The 23,636-nt window shown below is 37.6% G+C and overlaps 1 protein-coding gene across 1 annotated transcript in view; it reads right to left on the bottom strand.

The window, feature by feature from the left end:
• Window positions 1-23,636, bottom strand: part of LOC150098575 (cholinesterase-like) — a 150,470-nt gene that overhangs the window by 41,585 nt on the left and 85,249 nt on the right. The window contains exon 9 of the mRNA XM_090405908.1: window positions 14,931-15,093. Coding sequence (XP_090262034.1) covers window positions 14,931-15,093 — 163 coding nt within the window. The remainder of the gene's footprint in view (window positions 1-14,930; window positions 15,094-23,636) is intronic.

Below are 23,636 nucleotides of genomic sequence, written 5' to 3'. Positions count from 1 at the left end.
AGCCCAGCAGGTGGAGAGGATGTTGTGAGTGGGAACAGTGAATGTTGGAAGCATGACTGGAAGGGGCAGAGGTGGCAAACATGATGAGGAAGAGGAAGTTGGACATTTTATGCATGCAGGAGACAAGGTGGGAGGAAAGGCAAAGGAACTGGGAGATGGATATAATTGTTCTACTCTGGAGCGAATAACGAGGGAAGAAATGGCGTAGGAATTGTGGTGTGTGGCAGAATGAAAGACTAAATACTGGAAGTGGGTAGAAGGAATGACAGGATCATGCGAATGAAATTGGGTCTTGGAGAAGAGCGGGTGGTCATATTATGTGTATATGTCCTGCAAGTTGGATGTACAGCAGAGGAGAAAGATGAATTCTGAAACGTGTTAGATGAAGAAATGAGGAAACTGGAAGAAAACGAGATGGTGATTGTTGGAGGAGACTTGAACAGACACATAGGGAGACAGAATAGAGACTGTGAAGGGGTGCATGGTGGCCACAGAGGGGGAATGATGAACAAGGAAGAAGAGAGAGGGTTGTGGACTTGGCAGTAACGTTTGATCTGGCAATTGTGAACTCATTTTTCTACAAGAGGGAAGAACATTTGATAACATTTAGGAGTGGTAACAACAGTTCACAAATTGACTACATTTTGACTAGAAGAAAACATCTTAAGGTTGTGACAAATTGTAAAGTAATTCCAACAGATCAAATGGCACAGCAACACAGACTGCTGTGTGCAGACTTTAAAATAAGATCGAAGATAAGAACCTCTGGAAGCCATGGGATGAAGACAATTAAGTGGTTTCGCTTAAAAGAAGAGTGTGAGGAATCGTTTTAGGGAGGGGGGGGTGTTAGAGAGGATTTCGGATGTACTGGAAAGTATACAAGATTGATGGAAACATAATTCAAAAATAATCCTGAGCTGTGCAATCGAGGTGCTTGGTGAGACATCTGGAAAGATTAGAGAGCAGAAGGAGGGTTGGTGGTGGAATAATAATATGTACAAGTGGCAGTGACAGCTAAGAGGAAGGCAAAGCAGAAGTGGGATGAGTCAAGAGTGGAAGAGGACAGAGAGGTGTACAGAGAGAGAAAGCAAGAAGTCAAGAGCTTTGTGGCACAGGCGAAGGCCATGGCATATTAAGATGATCTGTATGATCAATTAGAAATAAAGGAAGGACAGAGAAAAATTTACCAACTAGCAAAATGTAGAAATAAAGCAGCAAAGGATATCTTACATGTGAGGCAGATTAAAGACGCTGAAGGAAGAGTATTATGGAGGGATGTGGACATAAGAAACAGATGGAGAATATAATTTGAGGGACTTTTGAATGAGGAAAATGCAAGGGCTCAGAGAAGATGGGCAGCCTTCTGAGGGGATTGTGCAGAACATCAGTAGAGTGGAAGTGACGGAGGCCATGAAGAGGATGAGGAATGGAAAATCGGTGGGTCGCGACAGGATTCCAGTGGAGGCATGGAAGGCACTGGGGGAAGAGGGAATTGACCTGCTGTGGGACCTGTTCATGAAAGTTTGCCAACAGGAAAATATACCCGAGGAATGGAGGGAGAGTACTCTGGTCCCCATCTACAAGGGCAAAGGGGATGCACAAGACTGTAAAAATTACAGAGGAATAAAGTTGATGTCCCACACAATGAAAATTCTAGCAAGGGTTCTTGATGGAAGATTGAGGAAGGATTGCAAAGGAACAATTTGGCTTCATGCCTGGTAGATCAACAACAGATGCTATCTTTGGGTTACGGCAGATGATGGAAAAGTTTCGAGAGAAACAACGGGAGCTACATCTGGCATTTATTGATCTGGAGAAAGCATACGATAGAGTGCCAAGGCAAGAAGTCTGGAGGTGTCTGAGGGAGAAGGTTCTGGAGAAATATGTCAGGTTGGTGCGGGAGATGTACAGAAATGTGAAGAGAAGTGTTCGGACCTGTCTGGGACAGACAGAAAGTTTTCAAGTAACAGTTGGCTTGCATCAAGGGTCAGCATTAAGTCCGTTTCTGTTTAATATTGTGATGGAGGAGGTGAGAGAAGATGCATCTTGGACAATGTTGTATGCAGATGACATCTTGCTGTGTGCAGATTCAAGAGAAGAAGCGGGAACTAAACTGGAAATATGGAGAAAAGTACTGGAAGAGAGAGGTATGAGACTGAGCAGAAGTAAGACAGAGTATATGTGTTGCACAGTGGGCAGTGGCCAGGAGATAGATCTACAGCTGGAAGGAAATGTCACCAGGAAGGTGAGGGACTTTAGATACTTAGGTTCAAAAGTGGAAGAAGATGGAGGAGCTGAGAAGGAAGTGGGATGCAGGATACAAGCGGGTTGGAGAAACTGGAGGGAGATGGCTGGAGTATTATGCGATAAGAAGGTGCCGATCAATCTGAAAGGCAAAATCTATAGGACAGTAGTGAGGCCAGCTATGACGTATGCTATAAAAACTCTGGCCCTGAGGAAAAATAACATCAGCAGGATGGAAGTAACAGAGATGAGAATGCTTAGGTAGATGTGTGGTGTGACCAGAAAGGATCATCTGAGAAATGACTATGTGAGGGGAACAGTGAGAGTTACGAACTTAGGAGCGAAGATACAGGAGGCAAGGTTGAGATAGTTTGGTCATGTGATGAGGAGGGAGGACGAATATGTGGGAAGAAGGGTCATGCAGATGGATGCGCAAGGAAGGAGGAAGTGTGGGTGGCCAAAGAAGAGATGGAGTGAGCTGGCAGAAGAGGACTTGAGGATGAAGAACTTGGATATGGTGACAGCCCAAGACAGGAGGATTTAGAGGAGACTCATCATCAACAGTGATCCCACTTAATTGGGAGAAGCTGCAGAAGAAAAAGACTAAGGGTTAATTACTAGTGTGATAAAAAAGGCAAAAGCAGATTATGAAAAGAAGTTAGCAATGCAGGCTGAAGAGAATCTCACATAGTTCTTTCAATATGCTGCAAGTAAAAGAAAGAATGTATATGGGAGAATGATTTTAAGGAATGCCAATGGTAAGGAGGTAACTGAATCAGTCGAAATAGTAGAATTACTAAATGAACACTTTGCAAGAGTATATCATCCAGGTGGTGATATTGCAAGAATGAGGGAACCAATGGCTTATATGGAAACTGATGTAAATGAAATGGAGGTGAACAGCATATTACAGAACCTTAATGTGAATACAGATGTGCGATTGGATGGTATACTAGCTAGAGTTTTATGCGAAGCAGCAAAGGAATTATCAGTGCCCTTGACCATATTGTTTAATCTGTCTCAGCTCTGGGTTAGTCCCGATGGGGTAGAAAGAGGGGAAAATAGTTCCATTGCATAAAGGAGGCTCGACTGATGTAGCAAATTACTGACCGATCAGCATATCAGGAGTCATTGTCAAAGTATAGGAGAAGTTGATCAAGAGAAAAATACAGGAATGGGTAGATGGAAATGGAATACTGTATGGGGGACAGCATGGTTTTGTGAAGGGTAGATTATGCCTCAGTAACTTGCTTACGTTTTATAATAGAGTGATGGCTGAGTTGGATAAAGGTAATGGATTTACAGTGATACTACTGGACTTTGCAAAGGCCTTTCACAGGATATCACATGGAATTCTAATCAGTAAACTGTAGCACATTGGGATGGATATAGAGTTGGTGAGATGGATAGGAAGGTAGTTGATGGAGAGATATCAGAGAGTAGTTCATTCAGGAGTAGAGTCCAAAAGAATCCCTGTGACTAGTGGTGTGCCGCAGGGTTCTGTTCTTGGAAAGAACAGAACCCCGTTGCTATCCGTTGAAAGGATCTGAGAGTAACTGTTCAGTTATTTGCCGATGATGCAAAGTTGGGCGGGGCAATAGTTAATACATGTGATGTCAAAATTTTGGAGGATGATTGGCAGACTGGGCAAAGGAGAACGGATGTCAGTTTAATGTGGTAAAGTGTAAGGTTCGACATTTTGGGATGAAAAGATTATCACTGGTATACCACATTGGTGGAACTGTACTCCAGGAAATTGATGAAGCCAGAGACTTGGGAGCGTTAGTGGATAGGGAGTTAACGGTTGGGGGGAGGGGCACATAACAAAAGTGGCTAAAGCAGTTCATCAGATCACTTGGTTACTGAAGAATACTTTGACGAGCAGAGACAAGCAAGTCATTATTCCTCTTTACTGAGCCTTGATAAGATCCCATCATTTCTATTGAGTGCAGATCTGGGTGCTAGCATTTCTTAGTGATGGAGAGGATTCAGAGATGAGTGACTAAGATTGTATAATCTTTAAAGGTACCTGTGGCATGACTATAAACAATAAATTACATGATAACCATAATAATTAATTTGAATGAAATGAAAGTACAGATATTTTGTACTGAAAATAACAATACATCATCAGTGTGTAGAAACAAGCAAATCAAAGGAACAGGAATACAAGGTACATACAGCAGTTGGTGGTTTATCAATTAAAAAAACTGTTGCTGCATACTAGAAATTAATATTAATAAATAAATATTATTAAAATATTATTAAAAACTATTTTGGATGGTTACATAAGATAAGAATTTCCTAAACTTTTGGGGGAGAGAGAGAATCGTTCAGATTCAGGTTTGGCCAATGTAAAAGGGCTTCGCAACTTTCTTTGAAAATACATTCATATTTAAAGCTGCTTCTATGGAGAAGACAAGCTTCATCCCACTGGATACTGTGCTTAGTGTCAATACTATGTTGCACCAGACCAGACTTTTGAGATTTCATGTATTTGATATAATATTGATGTTCATTAATTCTTTTTTCCACAGAATGGCCTGTTTGCCCAAAGTATGTTAGATACATTCACAAGGTATCTGGTAAATGCCAGCTAATGATAGAGGTGATAGTTCGTCTTTTGTAGATTGCAACAGATGAGAAATTTTGTTGATAGGAAAATATGTAAGAATGAGATGATGCTTCTTCAAAATTCTACCGATTGGTTCAGAGATGTCAGAAATATAAGGGATTGGGACCCTGCAGTCTGGTGAAGAATCCTGAGGTGTTGGAACATAGTTGGTTAGAGTTGTAACCATTAAATTCCATTAACGTTTTGATAGTGAGAAGTTCTTGTTGTAAGCTTGGGGAGGGGGGGGAGCACACCTTATGTGCTCTATTAATTAAAGACTTGATAACACCAATTTTTTGAGAGGTGTGATGAGCAGACTTTTGATGAATGTATTTGCCAGTAAAGGTAGGTTTTCGATAAACACTTGTTGATAAATTACTGGAGGCTGTGTGCATAAGAAAGATTGGTGGCTCAAAAAATTTGTATCCTCTTTATGACTATCTAGTACCTGCTTTCTCTCTCTGTTTTTTTTTTTATAACATAGAGGGTGCCTAATTAGGACTTTAGTCTTTGTGTTGTAGCTACAATTGTTCTAACTTGTCCCATTGTTACACCAGATCGTCTCGCACACTGTGAGAAACTGTTCTTTGTGCTCTGAAGATGCTGGCGAGAATACCAGCAAAATATCAGCAATAAGTCAATAAATCATTATTTACTTATCAGTCTGTGTTCTAATATATACTGTCAAAATTAATCAACAGGACTCTAGCTTTGATGTAAATTTTTTTTTTTTTTTTAAAGTAAGGTCAGGTTTGTAGTTTTAACAGTTGACCAAATCAATCTAACTTCAGCATACCATCATAAAATCTTGCATAAAATTCTTATATACTGATTATACTTGCGAAAGAAAGTCAATGCAAAATACTTGTAGTTAAATTAACATTTTTTATGAGTATTAGAATGAATTGTTAAATTATTTAACCACCAATATGTAATCTATAAATATATTAGAATGAATTGCTAAGTTATTTGACAGCCAGTATTGTACAAACAAAGAGATAGCCCACACAGAATTTGAATGTAGACCTGAGGCTATCGCCAGGCGCAAAGGTCAGCGATTTCATAGGGGGAAGGTGCCCCTGGTAGAACATCCAGGGAACTCGATCTAAAGAAGTTCCAAGACTGTCAAGGGAGAATAAAAAGGGGGTAGGTACTCTGCTCCTGGCTTTAGCTTAGCTCGGGTCTCTCTGTTCCTGACTTGTTCCGGTGTCGCTTCGAAGGTTCCTATATCCAGCCATTCCAAGGATGGCGAAAGATATCCCACTGGCAGTATTTCAACGATGATAGGAGATATGTAACAGCGGCATCGGCCTGTTCCAGAAAGTCCCATTGCAAAGTTCCCTAAGCAATCTCCAAGAATGCTGTATCATCGTTGCTGTGGAATAATGTCTGTTTGCAGTTCTAACGGGAAAGAAGAAGGTTATATTCGTGATCTCTAGGATCGTGAATGCTGAACTGGCTGAGAAATGTATCAAGTAAGATTAATGTAGAACTGTTATGGATTGTGAACCTTAGAGCAGGGAATGTTGATTATACAGTTGCTAGCATATTGTAAGGTTATGAAGTCAGTAAACCGCACTTCTTAATTATTGTGAAATAACTGTCTAAAGAATTCTGAGCCATTGTTAATGTTAAAAGGTCATTGTTAAGAGTTAATGTTGGAGGGAGAGACTGAATGTGAAGTTTAATTAAGCATAATTCTGATATTGATGTAAGTTAAATTGTTTTAAAGTGTATGAAACTAACCACGTGTCTGACGTATATGTTAACGTAAATATTTATCACTGTCTCCAAGCTAAAGGCTAAAAGTACTGATCTAAGTAAATTGAGAACCAGACAAGTGCATTGCTTTGTTACTTGGCAGAATTGATAAGAACCTAAAAAAATTTGATATGTGTGAAATCCTTTTTCCCTTAAATTGTAATTACCATGTCTTAGTATGAATAAATTGTTTTGTTTGTTAAATAACTAACCTGCTGATTTTGACTTACCAATGCACTTCTCATAAAAAGATAGAATCTGTGTGTCCTTAAAGTTAACGATAGCCATGACTGACTAAATTTTAGTATCAAACGTTGCTTGAATTAGAATTGAATATTAGAGATAATTCTGTGTTCTGCTGAGCATTTCTCTTACATGTATAGGAAAGACAAACAATTCCTTGTGTGATCTTTAATGGCACAATCGTTAATACAAATAAATTTTTAAAGATCAGTGTTAGAGAAAGCCAGCTAGTTAGACAAAGGAATTGGCTCCAGCCAGAGGCAATTCTTAAATCTATACTACACGCACGTGAAAGTTGCATAGTTACGACCTTGAGAGGGGGGGGGGGGAGAAATTGTAGACTAAGGGATTAAAAGTGATGACTAGCTCATGCAACGACTGCAACTCATTGTTTAACTAAGTTAAAACAAGAAATTAATAAGATAAGATAAAAAAAAGTATTGAATATATATTTCGAATCAAGTATATATAATAAAAAATTTAAAGAACGTAAAAATTATAAATATTACACCATGTAGATTGTAGTTAATATGTGTAGATTGTGTAAAAAGTGTAGATTGTAGATAATTTTTGAAGATGTACCTTTTATAATACTGTGGATCTTACAATGACAAGTCAAAGGCTTGTTTTCACAAATTAATTGTCATATGCATGCATTGTGTGAAGTAAGTCGGGCTCCACATCAAGTGCTACCTACTTTCTGGTTTTTGTAAATGTAATTATTTGTCTTCCCTGTTAAATTACTGTTTATGGATAATTAATAAATGAAAAAAAAAACACAAACTCAGTTGTGATGAGCTGATCTGTGGCATACATTTTAACCCAACTTAAAGGAAAGCCTATTTCTGTATAACTACATGTAATATATATTGAGAATTAAAGAATGTATTACTTTATTTTGTCAACATAACATTTTTTGTTAATATCACCTATAACAATATTGATATAAACCATACCAATAGCTTGGGACGAGTAAACTTCTTTTTTTTTTATTAAAAGATTTAAATTGTATTTCTGGAGCCCTATATATATATATATATATATCTTTTTTTTTATTTGTATGCAGGTTGACTCAGTTTATGAACATGTTCAATAATTTTAATGACTTAAAACACCGAGATAATTAAGAATAAAAGTTTAATAAGGACTCAACTAGTTTCACTGGTAAGCTAAGTTCATCAGGTGTCGAAGCACAAAAGGTATATATACAAAAAGACCGACAGAAACATTACACACTTACAATAATAGAGCTTTCAAAAAAGCTTTCCAAAACTATAGTTAAGTGTGAATTGGAGTCTGCACTTCAGTTCTAGCTACATTTATATGCATACATGTGATCTTGCGAGAACACAAGTACTGAATAGCAGAGCTATGAGAGTCTGGTAAACGGTAACTAAGGTTGCTATTCATGTGGGTAGAATCGAGGGCGATTTCTTTTGACTCCAGGATACATCTTTCAAGTTCATCATAACATTTGTGAATATTGTGCTCTTCCGTCTTGAAGAGAATACGAGCCAGCATCCCCTCGCCAGCCACATCTAGTTCTCTGTAAACTCTGATGAAGGCCGCCAACACCAAATAGACTGGAATCTAACTTCTAATATTCACAAATATTACAATGAATTTGAAAGACGTATCCTGGAGTCAAAAGAAATTTTCCTCGATTCTACCCACATGAATAGCAACCTTAGTTACCATTTACCAGACTCTCATAGCTCTGCTATTCAGTACTGGTTCTCGCGAGATCACACGCACACATATAAATTTAGCTACAACTGAAGCATGGACTCCAATTCAAACTTAACTACAGTTTTGGAAAGCTTTTTTGAAAGCTCTGTTGTTGTAAGTGTGTAATGTTACTGTCAGTCTTTTTGTATATACCTTTGTGATTTGACACCTGATGAAGTTGGCTTACCAACAAAACTAGTTGTATCCTTATTAAACTTTTATTCTTAATTATCTCGTGTTTTAAGTTAGCATCACATGCCCATTTTGGTTTAGTGTGCTGTTGTGTGGCTTATACAACTTGTGCATAAAAATTTACATCAATCAATTTGACCATGTGATTGCATTTTTATCAACACATGAAAGTTTTAAGAGTACAACACATCAGCGCTCATCTTAATTGGTCCATTGTAATTAATTGTAAGATAATTTTGAATTCTTAAATTTATCAATTAAATGTTACTAAATATGCTTAGAAGGGGAGACAGTGTGTATTAAGATATATTAGAAAATAATGATGGAGAATGCTATATTTAGTTGGTATATTTGAATTCTTCAAAGTATAAACATAATAGTAAATTCAGAAGAGGAAGATGAGACTTACCTGTTTCAACTATAATCAAACAATTCGCAAAACTTCTGGCAGAAAATGGGGCATTCAGTAGATCATCAACACTGTTTCCCATTGTAAATATGAGCAAAAAAATTATAAGTTATTTATAGAAAATTATATATTAAAAACTTGTCTATATTGGTGTCCTAAACACAACAGTTCACACACAAAACAAAACTAGCAACTCATGACATTCATTTGGACTGGATTGGTTGACACAATAACCAATCACAGCCACTGATTTCTGGGTGCTACTGTCCCAGTGCACACCCTGCCTTGCCATGGATTAAAACCACTGGAACACTAAGAATTTGACCTGCTGCACCATCTGTATGTCTGATGGTGCAGCAGATCCCCTCCCATCTGTAGGTCAAATGGCTCAAAGGTGTCCATATTTGCGACTGAACACCCAGGTTATCAACGTGATGCGATGTCAAAATAATGCACGATTACTTGTCAAAAAGTGTCCTCTTCATGAAGCAATAGCATATTGGTTTAATTTTAGGAATCATGCAAAGACAGGAAACAATTAGGGGAGGTCTTTAACAGGAATAAATGCAAAAATATAATATCGGCGATACTACTATTCTGTGTGTGTGTGTATATACAGGGCGATTCAAAATTCCAAGTACAAACTTTGAGGGGAGATAGAGAACATCAAAATCAACCATATTCACATAGGAAAGCATGACCGGAAACGCCACCGAAAGTGATGGGCGGCGCTATTCGGCAGCACTCCAGGTGAGCAATTGGGGCTTCCTCATTCAAGCTTTCGACGTTGTACGAAGAACATGTGTCATTTTACGAATGCTGAGTGGCAGACATGCACCACGTTTACCATATTATGTATTCAACTAAGGGTGCTTAAGGGTCAAAGCTGTATAACTGAGAGGAGACCTCCACATAGCCTTTAAAGGAATGTGGAGAACAGACTAGGGCTTCTGACCTAATGTCCAATCCTCACCTTCTAGTGGTGCACCCTGTTGGGTATCTATTTGGATACTAAACGGACGAGGATAGGCTGGGATTTTTTGGGATTTAGCTGACCAAATTGTATTCTTATTGGTTAAACCAAAATAAAAAATGATGGTACAACATGACAAAATTTCATGCCGGCTGGGGCGTCACCCGGTTAAACAAGGCCCCCGTTGTTTTCGCCAGGGAACCAGGGCGAAAAGAGAAAAGTCAGTTACTGGAAGAAATCTAAAAACAAACCCCAACTCAACATCACCAGAGTAAAAGATCGGTACTATCAACATAAGAAGCCTGAATGGCAAAGAAATGGAGCTAGCTGAGGAATTAGATAAGTACCAGATCGACATAATAGGGGTGACTGAAACAAAAAAGACAAAAATTGGTGAGATCTTTCTGAGCAATAAATACAAAATGTTATATTCAGGCAATGACAATCAAGGAAAAGAAGGAGTAGCCATAGTTTTCAACACAAAATATGAGTCTAATCTTCTTGAATGGCAGCCAGTCTCAAGTAGAGTAATGTGGGCAAATATGAAAATGGCGAACTGGACAATGAGACTTATTTGTGCCTATGATCCCACAGACGGTTCTACCAAGGTAGAAGTGGAGGAATATTTTGAGGCTTTAGAAAAAGCAACTGACACAATGAAAAAGGAAAAGTTGGTCCTTGTTGGGGATCTAAATAGCAGAGTAGGAAATGATTGTGAGTCATACAAAAATATTTTGGGAAAATTTGGAGAAAAGAGCAAAGCTAATAATAATGGCAAATATCTGTTGGATTTCTGCTCAGGACATGGACTGGTTATTACTAACACCATGTTCCAACATAAAAATGTGCACAAATTGACATGGAGAGAAGAGGCAAGGAATAAGAAAAGTCTCATTGACTATGTTATTGTTGATAGTGATGTTTTCTCCCTGGTGCAGAACACCAGAGTGTACAGAGGATTTGAAATTGGAAGTGATCACTATTTAATCTTGAGCAGGATAAAATTGAATTTCATATTGAAAAGAATAACATGTAAGAAAATTTTAAAGCAAATAAAAGTTGAGCAACTCTCAGGTGCGAATTGTAGACTAAAATACACAAAGATTATTGAAGAAAAAATGAAAGAGTTTGAGAACAGGAATCAAACCTTGGAAATTCAGTGGCAAACTCTGAAGAAAACATTGATTGATTCTGCCAGAGAGGCATGTGGTGAGGTTGTCTGCAAGGATAAAAAAATCAGAACTCCCTGGTGGACACAGGAAGTTAAAGAGGCAGTGAAGGAAAATAAGAAAGCATATCAAAAGTTCTTGTCAAATAAGCCAGCTTGTGCTCTTAGAGAATACAGAGACAAATGCAAGAATGCTAAACACTGTGTAAAACTAGCTAAACAAAAGTCATAGGAGGAGTTTGGCAAGAATATAGAAAATAAATATCAAGAAGGTGGCAAAATATTCTGGAGTTTGTTGAAGAAGCTTGGAATGGAGGAAAGAGTGCTGTAAAAGGAGTTAGAGATGATAAAGGTGACATGAAAATGGGAGAAAATGATATCCTTGAAGTAATTACTTTGAAAAATTGCTAAATGAAACAAGCAATGATGACAGCACAGTGGTAAAAAGCACTGACCAGGCATGCAGTCAGGAATACATATCCATACTTGAAGTAGAAAAAGCCATCAAAGGCTTGAAATGTGGAAAGGCAGCAGGGGTAGATGATATTCGACCAGAAATGCAGAAGTATGGTGGTATAAGAGTCTTACAGTGGCTGCACTGCATACTTCAGAAAGCCTGGACAGAGGGACGATTCCTGATGATTGGAGTAGAGCTCTCATAGTACCCATATATAAAAAGGGAAATAAAACTGAATGTGAGAATTACAGAAGTATTTCCCTACTGAGTGTTACTGGCAAGATCTATGCAAGTATACTTGAGAAACGGTTGAGAAGAATTGTGGAAGAAAAGCTTGGTGAAGAACAAGCTGGATTCAGGGCAAATAGAGGCTGTCAGGATCAGATCTTCACTTTACGACAAATAGTCGAGAAAGCATGGGAATATAACAGAGATCTGTATTTAAGTTTTGTCGATTTGGGAAAGGCATATGACAAGGTGCCAAGAGAGAAGCTATTCAATACGCTACAGTTATATGGTGTCAATGGGGCATTATATCAAACAATACTTAGTCTTTATTTGAGTTGTAAGTCAGCAGTTAGAATTGAAGGAAATACAAGAAGATGGTTTAATGTTAAATCTGGTGTGAGACAAGGATGTACATCATCCCCTGTGTTATTCATTATCTATATGGATCACATTATGAAGGAAAGTGGTATTAAACATGATATCAAAATTGGAGATGTTAATGTCAGCTTTTTGCTTTATGCGGATGATGTTATACTTCTAAATAAATCCGCTACGTCTGCAAGATTCTCTGACTAAATTGAATAGCTGTTGTAATAGATATGGTATGAAGGTCAGCAATAAAAAGACAAAGACAATGAAAATAGGCAGAATCATTGAAAATGTCAACTGTGTTGTGAATGGAGAACCTGAGGAACAAGTGAAACATTTCAGCTACTTAGGCACGATTTTTACTGAAGATGGTAAATTAAATATAGAAATAGACAACAGAATCAGCAATGCTGGTATGGTAGGAAGTCAATTGAATAAATTCATATGGAGAAAGTTTATTTTTCACTTGGTTAGAGTATAATATAATATAATGGCTAGTATCTCAGCTTGGGCCTGGCTCCCACTGAAGAGACCTCAATAAAGGTTGAAACTAGTCTGGGTAGTGGCCCTTCCCTTAATGCATAACATGAGACATATCCGCAAGGAGATGTGTTTTGCATTAAAGGAGATACTGAGACAGTAGTGTTGGTAGCTTGCTACACCTTTGCAACGAGTTGCCCTGGTGTTGTATCACCTTGCCCTAGTCCTGAAGATACTTTCAGGCGCAAACTTTGTTTGCTCACACTTGGATAAAGGATTAAACTAAATTTATTATATTAAATTCATATGGAATAAGAGAGAAATTAGCTGTATACAAGACAGTGTTCAAACCAGTTTTAACTTATGGATCGGAGAGCTGGGTCAGAAGTAAAACACTTGACCAAAGACTAGAGACCGCAGATATGAGAGTCCTGAAAAAGATTACAGGCGTGAACAGGTGACATCAATGGCAATATCATATTAAAAACGAGGATATTAGGAAAGAATTTGACATTGTCAACATCCAGGAATGCGTTAGCAGAGCTAATCTCAGGTGGTATGGTCACTTAAACAGAATGGGCGAAGAAAGATTAGCAAAACAAGTGTTCTCTGCCAGGTTGGCAGCAAAACGACCCAGAGGAAGACCAAGATGTAGGTGGATTGATACGATACAAAGTGCCTTAGACGATAGAAATATAAGATCTGATAATGTTGGAGTCTTGACAAGTAACAGACTGATTTGGAGGAAAATTGTCAATAGGAAGTTAGTAATGATGTAATTTTTTTCATGTAGTACTGTCATATCCTGTACACCCCTTGAGGGTACATGGCAGGAATTTGATGATGTATCCAACTACTATTGAACTGTTCAGTTACACCTAATAAAGTTTTTTACACTAATTACTGCCTTGTGTTATTTCTGTATCTTTGTGTCCCCGTTAGTACCTTCTGGTGGCATTTCCGATCATACTTTACTATGTTAATATGGTTGATTTTGATGTTCTCTACCTCCCCTCAAAGTTTGTAATGGAATTTTGAACCACCCTGTGTATATATATATATATATATATATATATATATATATATATACACACACACACACACACACACACACACACTCCTGGGATATTATATATATATATATATATATATATATATACACATTATCTACCAATAATTTTCTGAACACCCTGGCTACTTGAAGTTATGGAACAGTCCAGGTTTGTTAATAACATAAAAACTGGTATACAGATAGTAGGAAGGTATTTCATCATAGCAGTTAAATACAGGTGGTATGGCAATATGACATGAACTCAGTGACTTCAAGAGAGGTATCATTGTGGGCTGTCACATTGGTGGCGTGTCCATATGTGCCAATGCCACTCAACTAAAGCATCCAAAATCAACGGTTCACGATGCGATCAACAAATGGAGATGTTCTGGCATCACTAGTGCACAAAAACACCCAGGGCGGCTGCCAAAAATGACTGACAGGGACAAGAGGGTGTTAAAATGGGGAGCATGCAAAATCAGGCTACAATTGGCACAGACAATCCGTGATGAGTTTCAGAGCACCAGTAACACCATGGTGAGAACTAATACTGTACAAAAAGAACTCTGGATTTTAATGAAAGAGCAGCAGAATATATGATAGAATTTGTAGCACGTATAATATGCAAACAGAAAGTATGAGACAATTTCTCATATTCCAAACTACACTGAAGTTTATCCCAACCTGATGTGAATGTATTTATTGTATTAGGCAGAATGGACAGCTGAAGTAACTTAGCTGTTCAAAACCTAATTTTTACTAGTATAGGAGTTAATCCCCTCTCCTGATAGTATACTCTGGAGGCAAGAAAAATCTCTACCACTTCCATAGATTAGCTAACTCACAATAACTGAAAATGTCCTTTAAGAAAGTTTCTAAGCTTTTTAGACTGGATTCCAAACCAGGTCATTTTGAATGAAGAGCATGTTTCTTCTAAATACACTATGAAGGCACCATAAATAATCCTAATTTATAATAACAGAATGAAGTAAACACTTGGCAGTTATATTTACCCAAATTTAGCAAAATTTGCCCAAGCAGTCATTAAAAATTGGCTCATGTTCCTGTCACCTTCAGTCCATTTTACATTTTGGAGTTCATGAACTGGAGGATAGAATCCAGGATCCATGAAAGGTGCTCCTGTAATCAAGTAGTATTCTGTGTCATGGGGCACACCTAAAAATAAAAAAATTAATGGATAATAATTCATTTTCTTAAAGTTAAACAATAGTAGTTAATGGTGATCAACAACTCACAAAGAAGGTAAATGAAATTTAGCCAGCAAGTGCCTGGCTGATTAGAACAAGAAATCTATAAAGTTATTTCTTTATTTATGCTTATGTTTCCTAGATTATTGTACGTATGCACATACCAGTTCTCAATATAAGTCCCACCGGTTCTTATTTTAATGCAGTTAGGAATGGAACATATGGCAGGTGATTATGTGACAAACATTTGACAGATGCAGGTCAGTGCATCACATGGAACAAATCAAGCAAAAAAAACACTAAGAGAACATGATGAATTTATCACACTCTACATCTGTCAATGCTAAGGACTCTTAATCTTTATTCCCGATACCTCTGATATTAGTATAAATGCAGTCAACCACAAGTTGATGTGTATGATGTGTGTCCAAGTTACTCTTAAAAATGACCGGTTCAAACTGGAAGCTGAAATTGATTCCTCAACCAAATATTCCTCCCTATTTCCACTTTTCTTTCTTGACAAATCTAGTACCTGCATTTTCTAAGGGGAAGGAGGTCATCTCTAACAAGCTTTCATTTCCTCTCTCACTCTGTTTGTCCCTGACTATTCACATTTACTCTTTCATAGAACAACAATTTTTCCAAGCTCAACACCAAAACCATTAAAGTGCAATCCATCTTGCATGCGCAATTCCTTTTATCCATCCAAGTACATCAATCCACTTACTGAAACATTTGCAATCACAACTCTCCTCTACTCCCAACAATTCCTATACTATGACAACAGACTCATAATCTTGACTCTGTTATTGTTCTTCTTTGCCTTACTCAACAACTCTTTCAGATCTTCTGTACTTATTTACTTTCGAATCATTCATTCTGACCAACACAATCATATCATCCACTCACTGTATATGCTTACATAATGCTTCAGTCATGTCATGGAACTTTGTGCTAGTAGAAAACAAGCTTTCATTGCTTGCTTGTCCAGTATATCTCTGATCCCAGAATTACTATATGACTATACCCATTTTTTTTTTTTTTTGCCTGTTTCTGCTTTCTTGAACCCTCCTTTACTCCTTTTGTTTCATCTCTTTTCATACTGTTCCTGCTGTTTGCTAAGCACTTTTCCAATTTCTGTGTAGTATTGTAAAACACTCATTGAAGCCTTACATTTTCAACACTCTCTCAACTTCTCTCATTCCTTGGTCTGTGCCACCTTCTTCAGTTTTTTTTATTTTATATCCTCTTTCTCATACATCTCTTACACCAATTTTCACTATCTTACATTCTAATGCCTCTATTCTGCCTAGCATCATATTTGCCATATCTCATTTGTCTCCTCTGAAATTTTGCACACATACAACATTCCATGATTAATCAACACCAACAATCAACACCAGGACCGGCACCTAGTATTTTTCTAGTGTATGCGATTAATGTTCGGTGCCTTTCTGAAAAAGTGTGAATAAAACAAACAGGAAATGAAAAACAAATGAAAACTGCTTTACAGTATAATGTTACCTACGGATTAGTCCTGCTTATACAATTTTTTTTTTACACGGAACTCAACAATTAATTATAAGTTGATTTATGATACATCAAAAAATAAAGAAGAACTATTTTAGGTATATTTTCGTAAATTTTAATCAAAAATTACAGTGATATAATCGGGTCCAGGATACAATTTCAGAATTTATTTGTTCCGAGATTTCTGGGAAGATCTGAAGGGGCCCGAACGGAAGAAGATGTACCATTCTGTACCATTCGTTGTTCGTTTACTCTTATTTCATATTTTTTGACACCTTTTCTTCTGCGGCGCCTGTGTATATTGCACACTTCACACACGCCACCAGCCGGGCCTGATCAACACACACACACACTTTTGGCATATTCATCCACCATTATTATTTTTTTTCTCATAAACTACTTGCATTCCATTCATGCTATATCATATGAAATTTTTCATATCAAATTCAAAGGATTCACTACCTTTGAATTTGATATGAAATTCTCCATTGTTCTAATGTACAAACATACTTATCGATGTATACTAATAAGTATAAAAAATAAACATTTAGCTATGCCATACAATTAATTAAAATACTCATATTAATTAGTAATTAATCACTGCTTATCCTCTTCATATATCTAATAACTGCTTATCATTTCTTTTAGGATTACACGGTGATCAGCATTCATTTTAAAAAATTTTTATGGAATTTACGATATGGATGATCTTGATGTGAAGATCGAAACGTCGGGATAATAAAAAAAGTTTTTTTTAACACGGTTGTAAATTCCAATATGATATATTGGAATTTACAACTTTGTATAACTGCCATAAAAAATTTTTTAAAATGAATCACTGCTTATCTTTACAGAGCACTCTTAACCACACTACACTACCTAGACAGCATGTCAAAAGTTCCTGTAGTCAGTGACTAAAATTAAACTGAGAAGTCTTTCTTCAAACAGTCTAGCACTATGGTAGTAAATGCCATTTCTATAGGGCATTTACTATAATAGGCACCCTCAAATTATATTTATTTTGTGGTGATGTGAGTCAATCCTATAAAAAGTTATGAATAACTGCCATTACCTAAGTTTCTGCAGGCACATACCATGAAAAAAATTTAAAAAAAAAAAGTCTGGAGAGACTTGTATAGTTTGCTCTTGAAAATTCCAAGACATTTTGTTGATTCAAGCCAGACCTTGTCAATGTCTTCAAATTCCCTTATCTAACAACAGAGACCCCACCTTATCTAACAGAGAAGATCATTAACAGTCAACTTCACCACCCAAAGGCTCACCAGTTAATCAATGATCACAATATGGATTTTCACATACTAAATCAGTGACACTACAACTCCTAACCTACAACATTAACCTTGGAATGCTTTACTTTTCCTGTGCAATTCCTTGCTGAAATTTCCTGAATAACTGATTAGGTCCAGCATCAAGAGCCACACAGCAAGCTGCCATCGTTTGATCTACCCATCTTCTATAAGTGAGTGGCTAGTTTTCTCTCTGGTTATTTACTGTGCCTTGGTGGAACCAACTCGCTTCAAATGCTATACCAATACAAGAGTATCCTAGGGCTATACCAATACCTCAAACTCTTTCTATAGTTTTGCTGATGATGTATACTTCATTCCCCCCTAACTCATCTGATAAACTTTGCAGTATACAAATATCCCAAAATCTGAGATCTTCAAAACAACCGGTACCTGAAACACAGATTTTCAAAACATTCTCTAATAGGAGAAGGATAGCCTAGTTATCTTCAATACTATCAAAACCCTTCCATTCTTTCTTCCAAAAAAGATCTTCACTTTCCTATACTCTAATTCAGACAGACTGCCAGACAAAAATAGATCCTTCTCTCTTTCCTTGGTCTGATATTTTTTGATATTCCACCTAAACTTATCAGGGCAATCAAGGCACCCTACCAGGCAAGCCACAGTAATAGTTAACGGAGATAAAACAGACAGTTTTCCCATCACCACGAGTCCTACAGAGAGATACTCTTGCCCCATATCTCTTCATCATAGTGATTGACTATATTTTTAAATTAATGCAAGTTAAATCTGGAATCCTTATCAAAGACCCATATATACAGATGCACCTTGAAGACCTGAACTTTGCAGATGATATAGTCCTCACTGACTCCAACATTGCAGATGCCCAAAACCACTTCAACAGCCTTAGGAGAACCCCAGAAATATTTGGACTAAAAATAAACTCCCAAAAAACAAGATATTAAAACATCAGATAGATGGGCACATCTATATAAATCAAAATTATCACCTTGAAGAAGGTGATCATTTTGATCACCTTCTTCAAGGTGAAGTAGAGGACTTTGTATACCTTGGATCACACATCTCAGATTCCTTAACAGACATTAAAACAGAAAGCACTGCAGTTCCACAGAAGTTTTAATAAAGTACGGAAGTCAAGCCTCATCTCAAAGGAGACGAAGATTCATCTTTACAAGTGCACCAGCCGGTCTATCTTTCTGTATGGCTCCCAGACCTGGAACATCTCAACAAAAGCAGCAACCAATATTATAAATAGCTTTGGAAAACTACTTGTCTAAGAAATATCTTGGATTACTCCTGGGAAGACCACATTCCCAACTCTACTATGTTAGATAAAACCCAGCAAGACCCTCTAGTCAGCACTGTTCAAAGAAACCAAATAAAATGGCTCAGTCACCAACTCAGACATTCATCCTCTGTATCCTTTGATGCTCTGGTCCTCTAAGCCCCTACAGATGGAAAAAAGAAAAAGAGGCAGATCCTGAACTCCATATTGGAAATACATCAGCAATATTCTCCCGGTTTCCCCCCCAACTCTCTGCATCAGAGATCCATCAATTAGCATATGACAGAGGAGCCTGGTTTTCCTTCACATCATAACCTCCAAGTCCTATCTTAGTGTACACAGACTACTTATTTGTTTTGATTGGTTTATATATATTTATAATTATAAAATTATAAATAAATAATGATGATGATATATATATCTGATATTTACCTCTAGCAATTCATGGCACAAATAATGCCAGAAGTATCAGGAACAAGAGGGAGAAGTTGTTGGCATTGGTTAGTACAATCTCGTCAAAAGTTATAGGCATTAGTGAGATTTAGGTAACAGCAGATAATGTAGTTACAGGGATTGAATGAGGAGGGTTTAGCATTTTCAGGAAAGATAGAGAAGGTAGGATAGGGGAAGAAGTGCTGTTGATGATAGCAGATGAATTCTAGCCAAAAAGAATAGAAGACAGATGGGAGGGTGGCTGTTCATTTGAAGCAATCTAATGTGAGATTAAGGCCAGTAAGACAAAATATACAGTTGGTTGATGCTATAGGCCATGGAGTTCACAGATGATCTGGAAGACATGCATCACCAAATTGGTACATTGAATATAGGCTGAGTGATGATTATAAAGGACTTCAACTGTGGAGATATAGAACAGAATAGGTGAAAGTAATAACCTATCATGCTTTATTCTCCCTTGACTTCAGAGATTGTAAAACATGAGGAATATTCTGTCAAGAAGGGGCTATTTGTGGAACTATAAGGCAGGTGATTATGACAAGCTTAAATCTGTGCTATGGCATAAAACACTGCAGGGGTAAGGATGTTAGTAGGGCATGGGCTATGGTTCGAGGATGTATTGTGGTTGGTCAGTAATTTAACGCTTGTGTAAAACTGGTGATTTTTGTCTGTTTTATCGTGTTTATCCCTTATAAAATTAGTGTAGATTTTAGTATTTTTAGTGTTTAATAACATATTTTTATTAAGATATTTCAATAATAAATATAAGTTTAAAATGGTGCCAAAAAAGAACAAGAAACATACTACTAAGAAGAGCCCCGCAGCAGAGGACAAGAAGGCTAGCTCTGCTAATGAAGTTATTGGAAATATGGAGGAGGTTAATGAAAATGAATTGACCTCCAAAATAGCAAAATTACAACAGATTATCAAAGAGACGACGTGGAAATTACAAAAAGTCGAGGTGTTTAAATGAACATAGTGAGAAAATGAAAATTGTTGGTGACAGTGATCATACAGTACTCACTTAGGAAGTGACTAAGTTTATGAATGTTCCATTCAGAAATGGTTACATGCTGAACTACAAAGCAGGAAATTATGACCAACCGAGGAGTATACTGAGTTCAGCGGAACGGGATCGGTTGCTGGATGGGAAGAATATCGACAGTGCATGGGATGCATTTAAACAATACTATATCAGAATGTGTCCCGAGAGTTCAAAGAATAAATAGGGTAGGGGTCAAATGAATGTGTAATCTTATTAAGCAAGAGATTCATAAACAAGGTTGATGTGGAAGAAATAACGTGTGCATAAGGATGATGTCCATTATGAAAATTAGAAGCAGCAGGCTAGAATAGGCACAACTTGTATGGAAAGCAAAGTCTGAGTATGAAAAGAAACTGGCTCTGCATGCTAAAGACAACCCTTAAGAATTCTATCGATATGCTGCAAGTAAAAGAAAAAAATGAATATGAAAGAATAACCCTTCTAAATGCATGAGAGTTACAGATGCAGAAGAGATTGTACAACTAATGAGTGTGAATTTTGTTAAAAGCTATCAACCTAGTGCATGCAACATTGAACTCACTGCTACTTATTCATGGGGATGAAGAAATTCAGGTGTATGAGGATGAGGTATTAGAGCTGTTGCACAATCTGAATAAGAATTCAGCAATAGGGACTGATGGGATATCAGCACATATGCTAAAAGAGTGTTCAGCTGAACTGGCTATTCCTTTGACCAGGATGTTTAATGAGTCTCAGAACAGGGAAGATTCTGCAGGAATAGAAAAAATGTATGGTAATTCCACTGCATAAGGGTGGTGCAAAGACCGATATATCCATCAAATAATTAGTATACCAGGAGCAGTGGTAAAGATTTCGGAACAACTGGTTAGGGCTAGCCTTCAGAAATGGGTTGACAGTGAATCTCTACTTTGCAATGAGCAATATGGGTTTACTAAGGGAAGGTCATGTTTTAGCAACTTGCTCACGCTCTATAATAATGTCACCATTGAACTAGACAAGGGGGGAATGGATACACCATGATACTTTTGAATTTTGCTAAGACTTTTGACAGAACACAGCATGGTAGACTGTTGCATAAATTGGAGAATATGGGTTTGGATTATATAATATTAGCATGGATAAGAGGATTTCAGACTGAGTTGAGTCAGTACCTGCAGAACACAAGAGGTGGGCATCTCTATTGCACTGTTCTGTAGATGGTGCTCCTTTAAAAGAGTCATATCTGGTGCCTTCCCAGCATGATTGGGTAAGGGATGGCACCAGACTCCTCCCTGGGTTCGAGTATATTGACCTTATCAGGATGAGGATCAATGCCCTGCCTACTCGAGCCTGCACAGCTCAATGGAATAGTGATGACTCAAACTGTAGGGCTGGCTGCCACTACAGTGAGACATTGTCTCATATAGCCCAGTGTTGCTTCCACACCCATGGGGTCTGTGTGTAGAGGCATGACGCCGTGGTCTCCATTCTGAACAACCGCTTTAAGAACAAAGGTTGGGTGATAGCGGTGGAACCACATTATAGGACCTCTGCAGGTTTGAGTAAGCCAGACTTAGTGATTAAAAGAGATGGTGACGTTTGGGTAGTTGATTCCCAGGTGGTGGGAACAGGGTGGCCACTAGCCTATAGCCATAATAATAAAGTTAACTACTTTAAAAATAACCAAGATCTAGTTAGTAAGATATGGGAGGAACATGGGGCAACTCCGAGGTTTACCAGTGCCACCATCTCTTTACATGGCGTATGGAGTGCAGATAGTTATAAGGACTTAAAACAGCTTGGGCTTATGCAGAAGGATATAAAAATTCTTTCCTTGAGGGCCCCACAAGGCACAATGGTGGCATGGCATTGCCAACAGAGAATGACTACAATGATAACTGGAACAGGCATAGGGTAAAACACTTGTAAAGGCTTAGGCCTATATCAAGTCTGGACGTGATGTAAGGGTAATACTGCCCATAACCAGTACAAAGATTTTAAAAAAATAAAAAAAATAACCAGTGGTGTACCACAAGGATCAGTGCTTGGTCCACTCTTATTCAATCTGTACATTAATGATATTGGGAAGGATTTGACAAGCGACATGCAGTTATTTGCTGATGATGCAAAGATAGGTAGGGAAATCAGGAATGCTGCTGATATGCAGTACTTGAGAATGATTTGAATAGGATGGATTTGGGCATTGGAAAATGAATGTCAGTAAATAAAGTCATTCACTTCGGAGTGATTAGATATCCAATGTTGTATTATATTGGTGGGATTATGCTAGAAGAAACTGATGCGTGTAAAGATAAGGATGTCATTTTGCCTCTTTACAAGGCTTTGATAAGACCTCACTTTGACTACTCTGCACAGGTCTGGTTTCTGTTGTGATTCTGATATAGTGGAGAGAGTGCAAAAGAGAGTGTCAAAAATGATCTCAGGATTGTGGAATACTGATTATGAAAACATATTGAGAATTTGTAGACTGCAGACACTAGCAAACAGGAGTGATATGATTCAGACTTACAAACTTCTGTAAGGCTCATACATGATTTCAGTTGATCGAATTTTTCAATTTATGGAGGGTGGGGAAAGGACAAAAGGGCATCCTTGGAAGCTGAGAATGAATGCCGCTGAGAATGGAGTGAGCGCTAGAGGGTGGTGCATGATTGGAGTGGATTGCCATTGGATGTAGTGAGTTTAAGAATAAGTATGAGAGCTGGTAATTGTAGTATGTGGCCTCCCTCAATGAGTCCCTGACTCCGTGGAGGTCTCTCTTAATAATATAGTTATAGGTCATTTAGAGGAAGCAGTATTAAATTGCATACATAGGGTTAGGAGGATTAATCGGGTAGAAGTTAGATGGATGAGTAATATCATTAAACACGAGCTGCAGAAGAAGAAAATGCCATGGAGGGTATATAAAGAATAAGAGAGAT

This window comes from Typopeltis vanoorti, chromosome 15, assembly GCF_054136105.1.
Source record: "Typopeltis vanoorti isolate ZY-2024b chromosome 15, IOZ_Tvanoo_1.0, whole genome shotgun sequence".
NCBI classification, from domain to species: Eukaryota; Metazoa; Arthropoda; class Arachnida; order Uropygi; family Thelyphonidae; genus Typopeltis; species Typopeltis vanoorti.
Note: the sequence above shows the minus strand (reverse complement) of the source record. Positions and strands in the feature narration are given on the sequence as shown.